The 16653-nt window shown below is 38.2% G+C and overlaps 1 protein-coding gene across 4 annotated transcripts in view; it reads left to right on the top strand.

The window, feature by feature from the left end:
* The window catches only part of RPP30 (ribonuclease P/MRP subunit p30), a 38034-nt gene that overhangs the window by 6949 nt on the left and 14432 nt on the right, over positions 1-16653 (top strand). For 3 of the 4 annotated variants that reach the window (XM_032137053.2, XM_058436222.1, XM_032137043.2), the window contains exons 5-6: positions 143-214; positions 8531-8620. In XM_032137053.2, the coding sequence (XP_031992944.1) occupies positions 143-214; positions 8531-8620 (162 nt within the window). The remainder of the gene's footprint in view (positions 1-142; positions 215-8530; positions 8621-16653) is intronic. The other variant, XM_058436223.1, reaches the window with a different exon arrangement.

Raw genomic sequence — 16653 nt, 5'->3', positions numbered from 1 at the left:
CAACATACAAAGCAAAGCAGAAATGTCAATAGTATATTAGAAGTGTTCCATGATTGAAATATAAGTGTGAGTCAATCACTAGACAGAATTTCATGTGTACAGATTTTGTTATTGTATGATAACATTCTTTTTGTATTCCTAGAGAGCAACTTCTTCAAGGGCCCGGCTCTATGATGTTGTTGCAGTTTTTCCAAAGACAGAAAAGCTTTTTCATGTGAGTAACAGATAAGTAAAACAAAGTAGTATTTTTTCTTTTTTTTTTTCTAATTTTATTATTATTATACTTTAAGTTTTAGGGTACATGTGGACAATGTGCAGGTTTGTTACATATGTATACATGTGCCATGTTGGTGTGCTGCACCCATTAACTCGTCATTTAGCATTAGGTTTATCTCCTAATGCTATCCCTCCCCCCACCCCACAACAGTCCCCGGAGTGTGATGTTCCCCTTCCTGTGTCCATGTGTTCTCATTGTTCAATTCCCACCTATGAGTGAAAACATGCGGTGTTTGGTTTTTTGTCCTTGCGATAGTTTGCTGAGAATGATGGTTTCCAGTTTCATCCATGTCCCTACAAAGGACATGAACTCATCATTTTTTATGGCTGCATAGTATTCCATGATGTATATGTGTCACATTTTCTTTTTTTTTTTGAATTTTTTTTTTTTATTATACTTTAGGTTTTAGGGTACGTGTGCACAATGTGCAGGTTTGTTACATATGTATCCATGTGCCCTGTTGGTTTGCTGCACCCATTAACTCGTCATTTAGCATTAGGTATATCTCCTAATGCTGTCCCTCCCCACTCCCCCCACCCCACAACAGTCCCCGGAGTGTGATGCTCCCCTTTCTGTGTCCATGAGTTCTCATTGTTCAATTCCCACCTATGAGTGAGAACATGCGGTGTTTGATTTTTTGTCCTTGCGATAGTTTACTGAGAATGATGGTTTCCAGTTTCATCCATGTCCCTACAAAGGACATGAACTCATCATTTTTTATGGCTGCATAGTATTCCATGGTGTATATGTGCCACATTTTCTTTCTTTTTTTCTTTTTTGAGACAGAGTCTCGCTCTGTCGCCCAGGCTGGAGTGCAGTGGTGCAATCTCGGCTCACTGTAAGCTCCGCCTCCCGGGTTCACACCATTCTCCTGCCTCAGCCTGTCCGCGTAGCTGGGACTACAGGCGCCCGCCACCAGGCCCGCCTAATTTTTTCGTATTTTTTTTAGTAGAGATGGAGTTTCACTGTGGTCTCGATCTCCTGACCTCGTGATCCGCCCGCCCTGGCCTCCCAAAGTGCTGGGATTACAAGCATGAGCCACCGCGCCCAACCATGCCACATTTTCTTAATCCAGTCTATCGTTGTTGGACATTTGGGTTGGTTCCAAGTCTTTGCTATTGTGAATAGTGCCGCAATAAACATACGTGTGCATGTGTCTTTATAGCAGCATGATTCATAATCCTTTGGGTATATACCCAGTAATGGGATGGCTGGGTCAAATGGTATTTCTAGTTCTAGATCCCTGAGGAATCGCCACACTGACTTCCACAATGGTTGAACTAGTTTACAGTCCCACCAACAGTGTAAAAGTGTTCCTATTTCTCCACATCCTCTCCAGCACCTGTTGTTTCCTGACTTTTTAATGATGGCCATTCTAACTGGTGTGAGATGGTATCTCATTGTGATTTTGATTTGCATTTCTCTGATGGCCAGTGATGATGAGCATTTTTTCATGTGTTTTTTGGCTGCATAAATGTCTTCTTTTGAGAAGTGTCTGTTCATGTCCTTTGCCCACTTTTTGATGGGGTTGTTTGTTTTTTTCTTGTAAATTTGAGTTCATTGTAGGTTCTGGATATTAACCCTTTGGTCAGATGAGTAGGTTGTGATATGTTATATAAGAAGTCTGATGTGCTGACTTTGTAGATGACCTGTTTTGACTCATCTGGAAACTTTTAGGATTTGTTATTTATACTTGGAGTTTCTAGAACCCCATAAGGGTATATATAACTGGTGTTTGTGTTTTTTTTGTTTTGTTTTGTTTTGTTTTTTTCATCCTGCTAACCTTTGATGGGCTCAGTTTGAAAGAGCTCGTTTTCTTCTGTTTCTTTATCTCTGCTTCATTCATTCAAAACTTCTCTTAGCTAAGTGTTGATCCATCTCTTTCTAGCTCTAAAATCACTTCAGTTTCTGCCCTTACCATTTGCTGCTCCTTGGGAGGGAAAGGAGCAAGGTTGTATTGTAGCATAAAAGTTTCTACCTCTGTTTCGGCTTCCTCCTTTGCATGCTCTGAGGTATAGCCCATATGCCAGCATGATTGTCTCAGCTTTTAGTCTTTCAGAAATTCTTCAAAATCAGCCATTTGCTAGTATAATCCCTCTTATCTTGAGAGCCTTTATGAATTGAATTTCTTTTGTACTTGTAAAATTGCCATTTCATTGCCTTTGCAGAAGGGAAAGGAGCTTAACGTGTATGCATGTTTGTCACCTTGAGACAGAACACCCTGGGCATTTTAAATGATTACAGTAGGGAAAAAACAACTATAATGCATTTTACTGTGTAAAATGAGGTATAGCTACTTTTAGAAAGTTCAAAAGTTGCCTTTATCTAGGTTCACTAAAGTGTCCATCTGCCAAAAGTATAAAATGAGGTATAGCTACTTTTAGAAACTTCTGAAAGTTGCCTTTTTCTAGGTTCACTAAAATGTCCATCTGCCAAAAATATAACCACCAAAGGTACTACTCTTTGATTTTTTTTTTAAAGACTAGTCAAGTGTCCTATTAAGAAGAGGGGAAAGAGTAGAACAAGGAATTCAATCTGTAACTGATTGTGAATAGTCAATTAAGATAACTGACTGTGAACAGTCAATTAAGATAACTGACTACCTTCAGACCAGCCTGGTCTTTGAGGTTTTAATGTTACATCAGTTTTTCTTTTTTTAAGCAAAATTCGTTCTAAAATTGCAGAAAGATGTTTTTCCTAGATTTATCCAGTAGATGGAGCTATTGACTAAGGATGCTAATGTGTGTGGTAAACATTAATAGTTTTCAAGACATACTATCAATTCTTAATTATTTATATTAACAGAGAGAAACAGCACAAATTATTTATGGGTGCCGACTCTTTTTGTTGTTGTTGTTACTTTAAAAAATGCAATTGTAGGCTGGGCACAGTGGCTCATGCCTGTAATCCTAGCACTTTGGGAGGCCGAGGCAGGTGGATCACTTGAGGTCAGGAGTTCAAGACCAGCCTGGCCAATATGGTGAAACCCCATCCCTACTAAAAATACAAAAATTATCCAGGTGTGGTGGCACGCGCCTGTAATCCCAGCTACTAGGGAGGCTGAGGCATGAGAATTGCTTGAACCCAGGAGGCAGAGGTTACAGTGAGCTGAGACTGTGCCACTGCACTCCAGCCTGTGCAACAGAGTAAGACTCTGTCTCAAAAAAAATTTTTTTAATGCAATTATAGATATTCTCAAGAATTTTGTTTTAGTTAAAGGGGTAAGTAGAAGCAAGTGATTTTTAGTCATAAAAGACACCTGTAGAACTTTTTAAAATCAGGCACATTCAGCCCTCACCACTGTAGACTCTGGTCCAGTACATTTGGGGTTGATTCTGGGTATCTGTTTTTTCATGTTCTGTAAGAAAGTATAATTCAGTGCTGAAACCACTAATGTTTAATATAAGGAAGACCATGGGCATTTCCAAATTTGTTAACCAACAGCAACTTAGTTTGCTTATTAAATAATAGCAACTCAGTTGTGATTTAGAATAAAAGTTGTTGATGTACCAAGTATTTTGTTGTACCTTTGATTTCTGGATTAATTTTGAAGATCATGCAACTTACATTTCCATATCCCTTTACTGATGATTAGAGAAACAAAAGAAGGTATACATTTGTAAAACCTTTCAAAAACGTTTACATATTTATTTCCTTTAACTTTTACAACAATCCTGTAGGATAATTGAGACAGATATTTATTACTATCCTCATTTTATAATGGAGAAAACTGAGATTCAGACTGAGTGATTTGCTCTAAATCTCCCAGCAAGTGTGTTCTAAAGATAGGACTTTGGGTTTTAGACTATATTGTAATTTCATATAATAGTTTTACTTGTTTATCTTACTGTTTTCTCAGACTTAAAGTTTGAATTTGGTGAACACATGCTTGATGATAGTAGATGGGCCTGTCAAAAATACTTTGGAAGATGGAAGAAAGCACAAAGTATTGACTTTACACATATACTCAAAAAGTTATATGAAAACGCAGTTTTAAAAATTGGAACATCTTCCTCTTCTCTATCCAAATATTACCCATTCCTTAAGATTAAATTGAAATTAGAGTTCTCCTTGTTTTCTATAGGAAATCAATTTTAAAAGACATCTTTCTTTTAAAGCTTTTATAGGTCTATCATGGTTTGGAATCAGGTCAAATGCAAGCAGTTTGTGTCTTAAGTTACATTCTGTAAGTGATTTTATTTGTTTTGTTTGTAAGTTGATTATCTAGAATTCTAACAGGTATCTATCTCTATAGGTATGGTATTGTAAAACTAAGTTAGGTCTCCAAGATGAGTCATCAAGCATACACACACACACAGACACATGTTTATGTCAATAGTAGTATAAAATCTAACCACCTTAAATAGCATTATTTCCATGGGACATAACATACCATTATATTTTCTACTCAGAGTATCTGGAAGATGTCTCATAGAAACTCCCTCTCCATAGCTACTTAAGGAGATAAGGCAGAGATTAAAGATTTTGAGGGGGTCCATTGGTTAGGGCTCCTTGGGATGGGGGAGAGCTGTGGAATATGACACAGAGAGAGAGTTGCATAGAAGCTTCCAGAGCTCCTGGACCAATTAGTTATTCCCATTTAGGATTTAAAGCAGCTGAGCAGGTTGAGGAGAATTCAGGTTATTGAGTCTAGTGGTCTCTAACCTGCTTTGATTGTGCACCCTATCAGTTTAAAAAAATTTTTGAGCCTGCTTCCAAATATATATATGTTTCTTATAAATTATTTGCATCTCTCATTATACCAGTGTGCCTTATAAAAACTACATACCCACAAAACAGATCTTAAGATAGTGAATTAAAAAGTAAATGGGCCAGGCGTGGTGGCTCACGCCTGTAATCCTAGCACTTTGGGAGGCCGGGGCAGGCGGATCACGAGGTCAGGAGGAGGCCATCCTGGCTAACACGGTGAAACCCCGACTCCACTAAAAATACAAAAAATTAGCCAGGCATGGTGGCCGGCACCTGTAGTCCCAGCTACTCAGGAGGCTGAGGCGGGAGAACGGTATGAACCCGGGAGACAGAGCTTGCAGTGAGCCGAGATTGCGCCACAGCACTCCAACCTGGATGACAGAGCGAGACTCCATCTCAAAAAAAAAGTAAATGGAGGCTGGATCCAGTGTCTTGTGCCTGTAATTCCAGCACTTTGGGAGGCCGAGGCAGGATGACCACTTGAGGCCAGGAGTTCAAGACCAGCCTGGGCAATATAGTGAGACCCTGTCTCTATTTTTAAAAAATAAAAGTAAATGGAAATAAAAGTTTTATTTTCTTCCTGCTCCTGAAATTCATGCCTTTCCTTTGCAGAGAACTGTTGTAGTATCTTAAGGAAGGGAGTGTCCTGGTGTTACTTGGAGTATGGTCTGCCTCCACTGGCTTTAGAATTACCTGGGATATTTGTTAAAATGCAGATCATTAGGCCATACTTAATGAATCAATGGAGGTAGGGCCTGGTTGTCTCCATTTTTGATACATTCTTTAGGGGAGTTTTACACACATTAAAGTTGAGCACCACTGTTGATGGGCATCTGTCTTTTTCCTTGGTAAGCCTGATTGTCTCTTCACAATTTATCAACCTGATATCTTTGAAAGGGATTCAGGGAGGAATATGAACCCCTACAGTCCTATTCCTTTTGTGCCATAGAGGCAAAGATGTGTATATATGTGTGCATTTTTATGGGAATACGTTTTCTTTAAATTGTCATAGGAGTCTCTGGCCAAAAAAAAAAAAAAAAAAAATTGGTATGGACAACTGATGTGAATTATTATGTAACCTACTAGTTTTCAGAGAAAACAGTTATAAGATTCTTAACCCCAAGGCTCTATTGGGCATAATTTAATCTTTTAAAATGATATAGAAAGCGTTTCATTGTAGTGTGAACATTAACTCTTATTTTGTAGTTATCTAAAAGTATTGATTGAACATTTTGGTTAATAGAAAACTAAATAACAATAATTCAGTTTGGGGCATTCTAAGGTTGAAGTGTCACAGGGAGCCATGTGGAGCTGTCCCTTGTAACTAAAAGTTTATTATAATGCATGTATTTGCACGTACTTAAACCAACATAGAGCCATTGTTTAATTGGCCACTCTTATATAGGAGAAGGGACGAAAGGAACAATATGTAAGTAAAAAGTAACCTAATTTAGCTTTATTCTGGGGAGAATGTTTAACAAGCTTTTAAAGAATTAATCAGCTTTTTAAACTGAAGAAATAATTTACATTCACAATGATTAATTTAAACAGTACAAAGGTACTGACAAGTACGCCTTACTTCCACCTAAAATTCCTTCCCCGTTTTTTCCAGAAGCAACCACTAGTAATAGTTTTTGTGTATCTTTTTAGAAATATTATTTATCTCACCTTTTTTTCCTTTGTTCTCCCCTTTCTCCCTTCCTCTTTCCTTCCTACCTAACACCATGCTTCTTTTACCTTACAGTTTCTTAGAGGTTGTTCCATAATATCCATTAGAGATGTGCATCATTTCCTTTAATGAGTTGGCATATTCCATCATATAAAGGGATCATAATTTATTTAAGTAAAATTGAGGGATGTTTAATTGTGTCTAGTCTTTCATGATTGGTATTGCAATGACTGTCATTGTACTAATGTCCCCTGAGCCTTTGTAGGGTATGTAGCTACGTAATATATTTTTAGAGTCTCTATACTTACAGAGACTTCTCTATAGGAGACTCCACTTATACCTACTACATACCTATAAGTAGAATTATTGGTGTGTGCATTGAAAATTTTGGTAGCCATTGCTAAAATGCTTTTCAAGACCTTATACTGATTTAAAGACCATGTGAGTGCCTGTTTATTCATTCTCATGTCAGCAAGGTAGTACCAAACTGTTTTATCTTTGCCAGTATGATAGATAAAAAATGGTGAACAGAGCTGAATTTGTTTCAGCTATCATTCAGAGCTTTTCTTCATCCACTCTTACTAAATTTTCAATGACTCTTTTATGAGTTGGACAGCTGTGGCAGTTGGGATGCGGCAGATTCTTTATGAGCCAAGTATTTCTGCCAAAACAACATTGCTTCCCAGGCTTACTAAGTTACTATGACTGTCTTAAAGCTAGCCAGCCTCTGATCTCTACTTCCTAAAGCCCTGGGGTTGGAATAGGAATGACTGAAGTGGGGATTCTGAAGAAAAAGGGCAAGATATGGTATTCCTGTCATTGCTGAAGGTTGACACCAATCCTGTAGGTCATTTTCTCCACTCTTCCTTACTCTGCCCTTTCCCCTGGTACATGCCACTGATGTTGTTTGTCAGCGTGGCCATCCTGGAAGTTTGAATTTGTCTGTCAAGCCTGTACACACTAGCATTGTCAGTAAGCTTTATTTTTAATGTAATACATAACAGCCAAATATTTTTATCACCATAAATCAAATAATGGCAAAATCAGAGCCAGGTATGTTTCTTCCAGCAGTGTCTTCTGGCTTGCCCTCTACACTAGTAACCTTTTCCCAGCTTTATTTTTCTTCCCTGATTTTTCCATTTATCCTGATTTTCTTATCTGTTTATTTTATCTTGTATGTGGTTTTCATAAGCAGTTTCAAATCTCTTTGAGAAGAAAATGCAGAGTATTACTCAAGTCATAGCAAAAATTAAAACAACGGAAAGGGAAAAAGTTGAGAAAATTCATTCATTATCATTTGCTTTGTAATAGCTCTGCTTTAACTATTTATGTAGATTCCTTCTATTAGTATTTGAACAAATGTCATGAGGTGCTGTGTTCATATTTCTTTAGCTACTCAGTAGACTTGATAGGAGCCACAGCCCTGGGACAATTCTTGGCACAGAGTTGCTCAGTAAATAGTGTGTGGGATAAATGGACCACGTATACATTCCATTTGGCTTATTTTTTCCTTGGGTTTTAGAATAGTCAGTTTCTTCTTTCTGGGACAGTCTGAAGTAACCTTCCAGAAACTGAGCCTCACTCCACAACCCATCCTTATGTAGAAGACCATATGAGTTAGAGAGTCTTCAGGCCCTATCTTTTGAGAAAGTCTATGGGCATATTCCGCTTTTGCTGGATTACAGTCAAACCATTTAAACCAGACCTAAGAGTAGCAAAACAGTTGACTTTGTAAAAGGTCAGATGTATTTCAACACAGAACCATCAAAACACCTATGGAGTGAACCGTACTTTATATCGAGTTTGACCTTATCTCCCATTCTTACTTGTGCCAATTTTCCTATTGGCCTTACCTATTTTTTTCTTCTTTACAGATTGCTTGTACACATTTAGATGTGGATTTAGTCTGCATAACTGTAACAGAGAAACTACCATTTTACTTCAAAAGACCTCCTATTAATGTGGTAAGTGTTATACTTTCCATTCTGTATTTGAATCTTAGAAGCTTACATTAGCAAATTGGAAAAGAAGCAGAAGAAATCAGTGTTCTTAGAAGGAAAAACAAAGGCTAGGGAATAGGAGGCAGTTTTAGAAAAAAGAATTTTCGTTTTGAAAGCTGAACAAAGGGAGAAAGAAAGCTTAAAATTAAAAATATCCAGTTAATTATTAAGATGTTTTTAAAAGGCTATAGAACCCAAAATTTATGAAGGATATTTCTTAAGAGGATAGCTAATAATCATGGGTACTTATAACCTGAACATCGATTATTAAGGGAACAGAGCAGTCAAAAAAGAAGAGGAAGGGAAAAAATAAAAAGCTGGTGCCGCAAGCTAAAGAGAGAGTCAAGAGGGAACAAGGCATGGCATCACATAGACGTGGTCTATGCAAAATTAAAATCTGTGTTGAAGCATGCTTATTCACAAAGAGCCCAGGGTTACTTTTATATTAACCTAATAGGATGGCCATGTGTTCAGAAAACTTTTTTGTTTCTCCCTCTGCTATAGAATTTTTCTCATTCCCCTTCTATAGTTTTCTCTTGTTTTCCCATACCCTTCATCTTCCATCTGTCATGCCTTCTTCTAAGTCTTAATCTCCTCCCATTTTCATCATAAGGTAATATTATTTCACACCAGTAACTATTTTAGTAGCATAAGGTCAGCACAGCTGTTAACTATTTGCTTTGCCAATCAGATGCTATTTTAGAATAGTGGCTTCCAAAACCCTACTTAGTCTCCTGTTCTCGAAAAATGGTGTCCAAGAAGAAAAAAAAGAGTTTAGCAAATACAGTCCAAATTACATATCCAATCCTATCAGAATCAGAAGATTAATTTTTTTAAGAAGCTTTTCAAAGGATTATTCCCCTGCTCTTTTGCCTCTGTGGAATCATAAGTTTCTCAATTTTAATTCTCTTTGGTGCTAAGGAATTGGCTTGAGAATTAGAGGGAGACAGTAAGAGGAGAAAATGGAAAATTGGTATGTGAAAATTCAATGTGGCAAAAGTTAGTAGTAGTAGTAGTAGAGACAGGGTCCCACTCTTGCCCAAGCTAGAGTGCAGTGGCTTGATCATAGCTCACTGCAGCCTCAACCTCCTGGAGTCAAGTGATCCTCCTACCTCAGCCTCCTGAGTAATTGGGACTACAGGTGCATGCCACCACACCTGGCTAATTTTTTTATGTTTTGTAAAGTTGGGGTCTCACCATGTTTCCCAGGCTGGTCTCAAACTCCTGGGCTCAAGCAGTCCTCCCACCTCAGCCTCCCAAAGTGCTCAGCTTACAGGCATGAGCCACCATGCCTGACCCACCCAATGGGGAAAAGTTTAAGTTAGCTTATGTTCTACCCCTAAAAATATGCTACTCAAACTAAAAATATATGATCATATATTTCAAGGGAAAAACATAAAAGCTCTTGTTGAGTAAGCTTTTTTTTTTTTTTTTTTTTTTTTTGAGACAGAGTCTTGCTCTGTCGCCCAGGCTGGAGTACAGTGGCATGATCTCGGCTCACTTCCACCTCCGCCTCCCTGGTTCAGGCAATTCTCCTGCCCCAGCCTCCTGAGTAGCTGGGATTACAGGTGCATGCCACCATGTCCGGCTAATTTTTGTATTTTTTTTTTTAGTAGAGATGGGGTTTCACCATGTTGGCCAGGCTGGTCTCAAATTCCTGACCTTGTGATCCGCCCGCCTCAGCCTCCTCAAATGCTGGGATTACAGGTGTGAGCCACCACACCCAGCCTAGGGTAAATATTGACAGTACTAGTGAACATAACAATATTGGCTGAGCTCAAATCATTGGTTCCTTGTGTTGTTGCCAGTACTTATAAATAAATAAGTAAACAGTGAAAAACCCCTGAATCACCACATTTTTGAGTTGCAAATCTATGTTGTGCAACAGCTCATTTGTCAAATGTGGGGAAATGAAAAACTACAAGAAGTCATTCAGTTCTGTAGTCACACAGGATTAGGAAAGTTCTGATTGGTTGTCTGTCAAGATCTCTGATGTGCCCCGGGTACCTATGATAAAAGCCACAAATTAATACAGTACTCAAGGTTATGGCAGTCTTGTTGGCCTCACATATTGTTTCTCTCCAGAGGTAGCAATCTCTGTCTTTAGAAGTTTGCCTAACCTTTTTACCAGCCTCAAACTGCCAATACAGTTTCTGTGGAAGTAGCACCCCCAGAGTTGGGCACTATAGCCACTCAGCAAATTGCTAGTGAACTTACAACATTTTCACCTTTTTCTTCACCTTAATGAACTAGGAAGGTCATTTTCTAGATGGCTTTGCCTGAATAAGCCCATATACGATACTGTGACCTTGGTTGGGAGGAGCTAGCATGTGATGCTAAGGCCAAGTCCATGGAATGGACAGCAATGCACAACAGATAATTCCTCATGTCTCACGACAATGGTAAGATTCCCAGTGGCTGCTTTGGTGAGAGCTTTTAATTGGGGTTCTTAGGAACTTGTATTGTTTAAACCAGAGTGTGAGCTCCTAGAGAACACCAGCTGTGTCATGGTCCTTTTTTAAGTACTCCACTATCTTGCCTATAATGAGTCCTCCTTACAGTTTGTTGAGTGAATAAGTACATGTTGAACTTAGCATATCAGGGTACAGCATAGGGGACCCAGCCAAATTCTGCTCGTTGTTAGTCACTAGCTGGATGTCCACATTCGGCAGGAAGTATATGCCGTGAGGGAAGTGGGGCAGTGGGGCAACATGAGGAGGACAGTGGCACTCGAGACAGTTGACACCAGGACACCCCACCCCCTGATTCCATTGGAAAGTTCAGGAAAGCTCATTTCGTTTGATGGGCATTTTTGGCTTAATTCCTACATTTTTCAATTTAAGAATTCTGAAAAGTAAAAAATTTTGTCAAGTGAGAGGGATATGCAGTTTAACACAGTGTCTGCTTTAAAAAAAAATCTGGTGTGAACATTTTGCATATGTTGTTTAATAAAAACTAGATGATGGAGTGGAAAGAAAGGCTGCACAAGATTATTTTTAGTCTTCATCTAGTAGAGGAGTAGGCTGCACTGTGAATTGGTCAGGAAGCAGAAGAGTCCCTGTTAATTTATTCACCTATTTTTTATTAAAGAGAGAAAGTTGGAAACATACAGGTGTCCCGCTTGTTGTTCAGAGTGAATAATAGTTGTGGTATAGGTATGTATGTATTATTTGTAACATAATATCCAGTCTGGCTGTGGAGCTGTTTGTCTACATAAAGTATGGAAATGTATACATTGTGAGAGCACAGTCTTGGTCCTTGCATGTTCCCTTGGCTTTGAGGATAAACTTGTTTTTGGCCTTGAGAAGTTCATAGATTGGCTTTAAAAGGATCACTTTATAAGGATTACTTGGTTTGTTTTTTTTTTTTTGAGACGGAGTCTCGCTCTGTCCACCCAGGCTGGAGTGCAGTGATTTGATCTCGGCTCACTGCAGCCTCCACCTCCTCGGTTCAAGCGATTCTCCTGTCTCAGTCTCCCAAGTAGCTGGGATTACAGATGTCTGCCACCACAGCTGGCTAATTTTTTTTTTTTATTTTTAGTAGAGTTGGGGTTTCATCATGTTGGCCAGGCTGGTTTTGAACTCCTGACCTCAACTGATCCACCCGCCTTGGCCAAGGTTACTTTAAGCACAGATCTTAATTTTGTTACGATTTGGGCCCTTTTCTTTGGTTGTGGTGAAAAGCAGTATTAAGAAAGGTAAATCATTCATCTTTTACCAATAGGCCAGATGCCATGTGAGAATCATCAGCTTGGAAGGTTGGGATTGTGAAGGAGGGCCCAGGAGCTCTATAGCATACCAAACACTCCATTTGTGTACTTTGCAGCTCTTTTCCCTTTTGTCATCTTCACTGCATGCTTAGGGCACCATAATTTCAATTGTGCAATTTCCTCTAAAATCTCCCACAAACCTCTTCTGGAGTCTAAGTAACTTGTCATCGCATTTCTGTCATGTGATAGATGTGTTTCTAAAAAACTGGATTCCACTCCTTTTCTTGAATAATCACATGACTTCAGATTATTTAGCATTTTATGACATAAGCAGTTTGATACCTGCTTTGGCCCAGCAGCTTTGGGATGGGGTAGATGTTAATTATCACCATATGCAGGTAATACAGTAGAATCTTAGGTAGTTCATGGTTCACACAGTTAAATGACTCTCTCAAGGGGTTAACTAGGGATTTGTACTCAAGCTTTGATTCCAAATCTACTGTCATTTCCTACTGGGAAATGCTTTTTAAAGGTACTGTACAGCAGAACTCTTTGTTAAGCACAGAGTAATTTCATATTTTAAAAATATGAATTCAGGTTGTGAGAAGGATGTTCTTAAAGCAGCACGTATCCCTTTACTTTCCCTTTAATTTTTTTACAATGTTATTTCCATTTCAATGTTATTGTCACTTAACAATGACTTCAAGCTTATTGAGTTATTTTAAGGGATCTTATATGTTTTACACTCTCTCTGATGTTTTCCCCTCAGTCCTTCCTTTAACCCTAATCCATTTCTGTCTTCATGGTCCGATTACTCCCCACTGAGAGATGTTTAGTAAGTAATATCTAAAGCAGTGAGGTAGTTCCATGAATCATGCTATAAATACTTGATTTGGATATGTGTTCTGTAAACTTTGTTGTATCACACATGAATCTAATGTGTTAATTACTGTGTCCATTCAGTGCCAGCATTAAAAATTTCTGTGGAAAAAAAAAAAAAACGCAAACAGCAGAAACAAAGTTAAAAGACAGATGACAAACTGATGGAAAATTTTCACTCATGTCATAGACAAAATGCTTATTCCCTTAACACATAGAGACCAAAGAGTGCCTAGAAATTATTAAGTTTAAAAAAAAAGATGAACAATACCAAAAAATGGATTAAGAATATGAAAAAGGCATTTCACAGTAAAAGAAATGCAAACAGGCCTTAGACATATGAAAAGATGATTAAATTTATCATAGTAAGAGATTTCACATTAAAATCACCTATGTGATTAGAGATACACTCTGTTGTAAGGCTGCAGGAAAGCAGACATTTTCATATTTTGCTCATAACTGTGTAAATGGGAACAATCCCTATGCAGAGAGTGGGTAATTTGGCAACAACTATTCAAATTACAAATACGTTTACTGATTTAAACAACAGTTTTAAACTGTATGATCTCACAGTTTTGAAGCCTGCAAGTCTGAAATCAAGGTGTCAGCATGGTCTTGTTCCCTCTGAAATCTATAGGACCACCTTCTTTGCCTCTTTTTAGCTTTTGGTGATTTTTTGGCAATCTTTGGTAATCCTGGGCTTGCAGCTGCACAACTCCAGTCTCTGCCTTTGTCTTCAGTGTGTTCTCCCTGTTTGTCTCTATGTCTTCACATGGCCATCGTCTTATAAGGACACCAGTCATATTGGATTAGGGGCCTATCCTATTCCAATCTGACTTCATCTTAACTAATTACATCTACAGTGACCCTATTTCCAAATATAAGATTACATTCTGAGGTACTGAGGTTTAGGGCTTCAACATGTCTTTTGTGGATGAGGACACAATTCAACCCATTATGCCTAGCAATCCCACTTTAGTGTTATTCTGCAGATACACAGAAACAACCCAAAAGCTATCAGTAGAGGTTTGGTTAAATACATGCTATACCTCTACAATATAATACTCTGCAACTGTAAAACAGAGGAAGTTATGAGCTGACTTGGAAAAGCTTTCATGTTAGGACAGGAATGCAGCAGACTACCTTTTGGATAAGAAAGAAAAATAGTATCTCTTCATATTTGCTTATAGTTGTATGAAGAAACTCTGGAAGAAGACACAAGAAATTAATAAAAGTGATTATTGGAGGAAGGGATAGGGCAGATAGGATCGGAGCTGCAAGTAGTACTTTTTATTGTTTTCTTATGTTGCTTTGTGAGTCATGTGGACAAATGACCTATCTTAAACACTGAAAGAGTTTCATTCATTTGGATTGAATAAAGAACTAATTTTTATGAAATTAACAGGGAATCAGTATATTGTCCCAGTAATCAGCTCCTTATTTTCTTCTCGTCTTTATCTCTAAGGCTTTGCTTAATATTTGGAATTTTAGTGCCAATGTATCTTGATTCAACTGTCACACACCTGTCCTTAGTAGCATCTTTATGACCATTATTTCTCATTAGTAAAGAAATCTGATCATCCACCCATGCCAGAACCTTTGGTCAGACATGAGAACAAAAGCTAATCAGGCAGGCACTGTTAGGAAGAGGCTGTTATGAACAATCATTTGATGAGCTTTAGGCAATTTGCATCAAAATGGTCTTACAGCAAGATTCCAGGTAATGAGTCTGTATTTTATCCATCTAAAAATTTAAAATAAGATGCCATGAAAGAAATATTCACAACCTTCAATAGCACATTATTTTAAATTTTTCTTTTTCAAGAATTCCTATAGCAGTTTTAAAGTGAACTTGATTAATGTACCAAGATGAAAATCAGAACTTTTTCCTTAAAAAATAATTATGCTGATAATATCCCTTTTTTCTCCCCTCCCCCCGCAAAAGTTGTTTTTATTTTGATTTGGTCCCCACAAGGGTCTAGAAATTTAGATTCAGTCAATTAGGAATATTTCGAGATCTAACCATCCAACTCTATATATCATTCACCTCTTTCATTTATTTCCCCTCTTCATCATCCTGTTGCCTTGTATTATTGTTCCACAACTAGAAGGATAAGGAAAAGAAATACAGGTCAGCCTCTTCAGCTAATTAGTAGTTTTGGTAAAATATATAGCCAAGGAGATGGCTGATAATATGGCTAAAAGGGATGTTTTTACTTATCTGTGGCTTTTGGTTAGCTAGGTGCATCGAGGTTCCTTTGATGATGGATCATCTATAATGAACAACGTTATCACAGGACATCTTCTCCATAAGCTGCTATTTATTCACTCAAAATATAAATATATTATACACCTTTTATGTAAAAGGCAGTCTAGCTCTCAAGAAGTGTACAAGCTTGGCAGAGAGAATGAGATACACGTTCAACTAGGACAGAAATACTATCTTAACAATTGTTATTCCCGGAAATAATCAACACAGGTGAAAGAATTAGAGATGGGGAAAAGTCAAAAAATGAGAGAGGGGAAGGTTGCAGTGTGGAAAATAGCATTTAAATTCTAACCAAACTAGAATCAGACATATAGGAAAATCTAAAATAAAATCTGGGAGCCTTGAAGCCAGAGGAAGAATTAAGGAAATCTGTGTTTGGGAGGGAAAAGCAGAAGGGGCCTTCAAGTACAACTGAATTAAATCAAGATGGACTGCCAGTTCTAGAAAAAGACAAGTTTCTCCATTCCTTGTAAATGCTCAGGAGTAAACCCCAGTAGTCACAGCTGGACCAGTCCCAACTCATACTCTGGGCAATCGAAACTCATTTGCCAAGCAGAGACTTGGACCATACTGCCTAGAACATGCCTGCCATTCTTTCTTTATTCTTTTGAACCGAGTACTGCCACTCAAGTGACTTTTGCAATTGAGAGTCTGATTATCATCTCTATGCTGAAAATCCTTCAGATGTTTTCTCCATTAGGAATAATCCTCATCACCAGCTCTAAAGGCCTGCACAGTTGGCCCTTCCCATTCTCTTTAGCCTGTCTTCCTCATTATTTTTCTCCAGCATTTGACCTTCCCTACCTGCTGCCATGCTGCAACCTTGAAGACTTGCATGCTCTGACCTCCCTCTGAAAGTGCACCTTCCTCTACTATTTAACTGCTTAATTTCTTCCTCAACCCCGTCCAAACTTCTCCTTGATAGCACTTAACACAGTTGAAGTTTCGTATTTTTGTGTGGTTATTGATCATCTCCCCCACAAAATGTAAGCTTTTAGAAGGGAGAAACCGTCTCAGCTTTTGCACATAGTGGGCTTAAAACATCTTTTGTGAATGGATGCAGACATTTAGGTGCTCATTAGGAAAGCTGAACAGTATGGTGGTTAATTTCAATCTCATTTCCACTCATCTACTTACCTG

The sequence above is a fragment of the Hylobates moloch genome, unplaced genomic scaffold, assembly GCF_009828535.3.
Source record: "Hylobates moloch isolate HMO894 unplaced genomic scaffold, HMol_V3 SCAFFOLD_3, whole genome shotgun sequence".
Classification (NCBI taxonomy): Eukaryota; Metazoa; Chordata; class Mammalia; order Primates; family Hylobatidae; genus Hylobates; species Hylobates moloch.
This window is presented reverse-complemented; position numbering and strand designations above follow the sequence as displayed.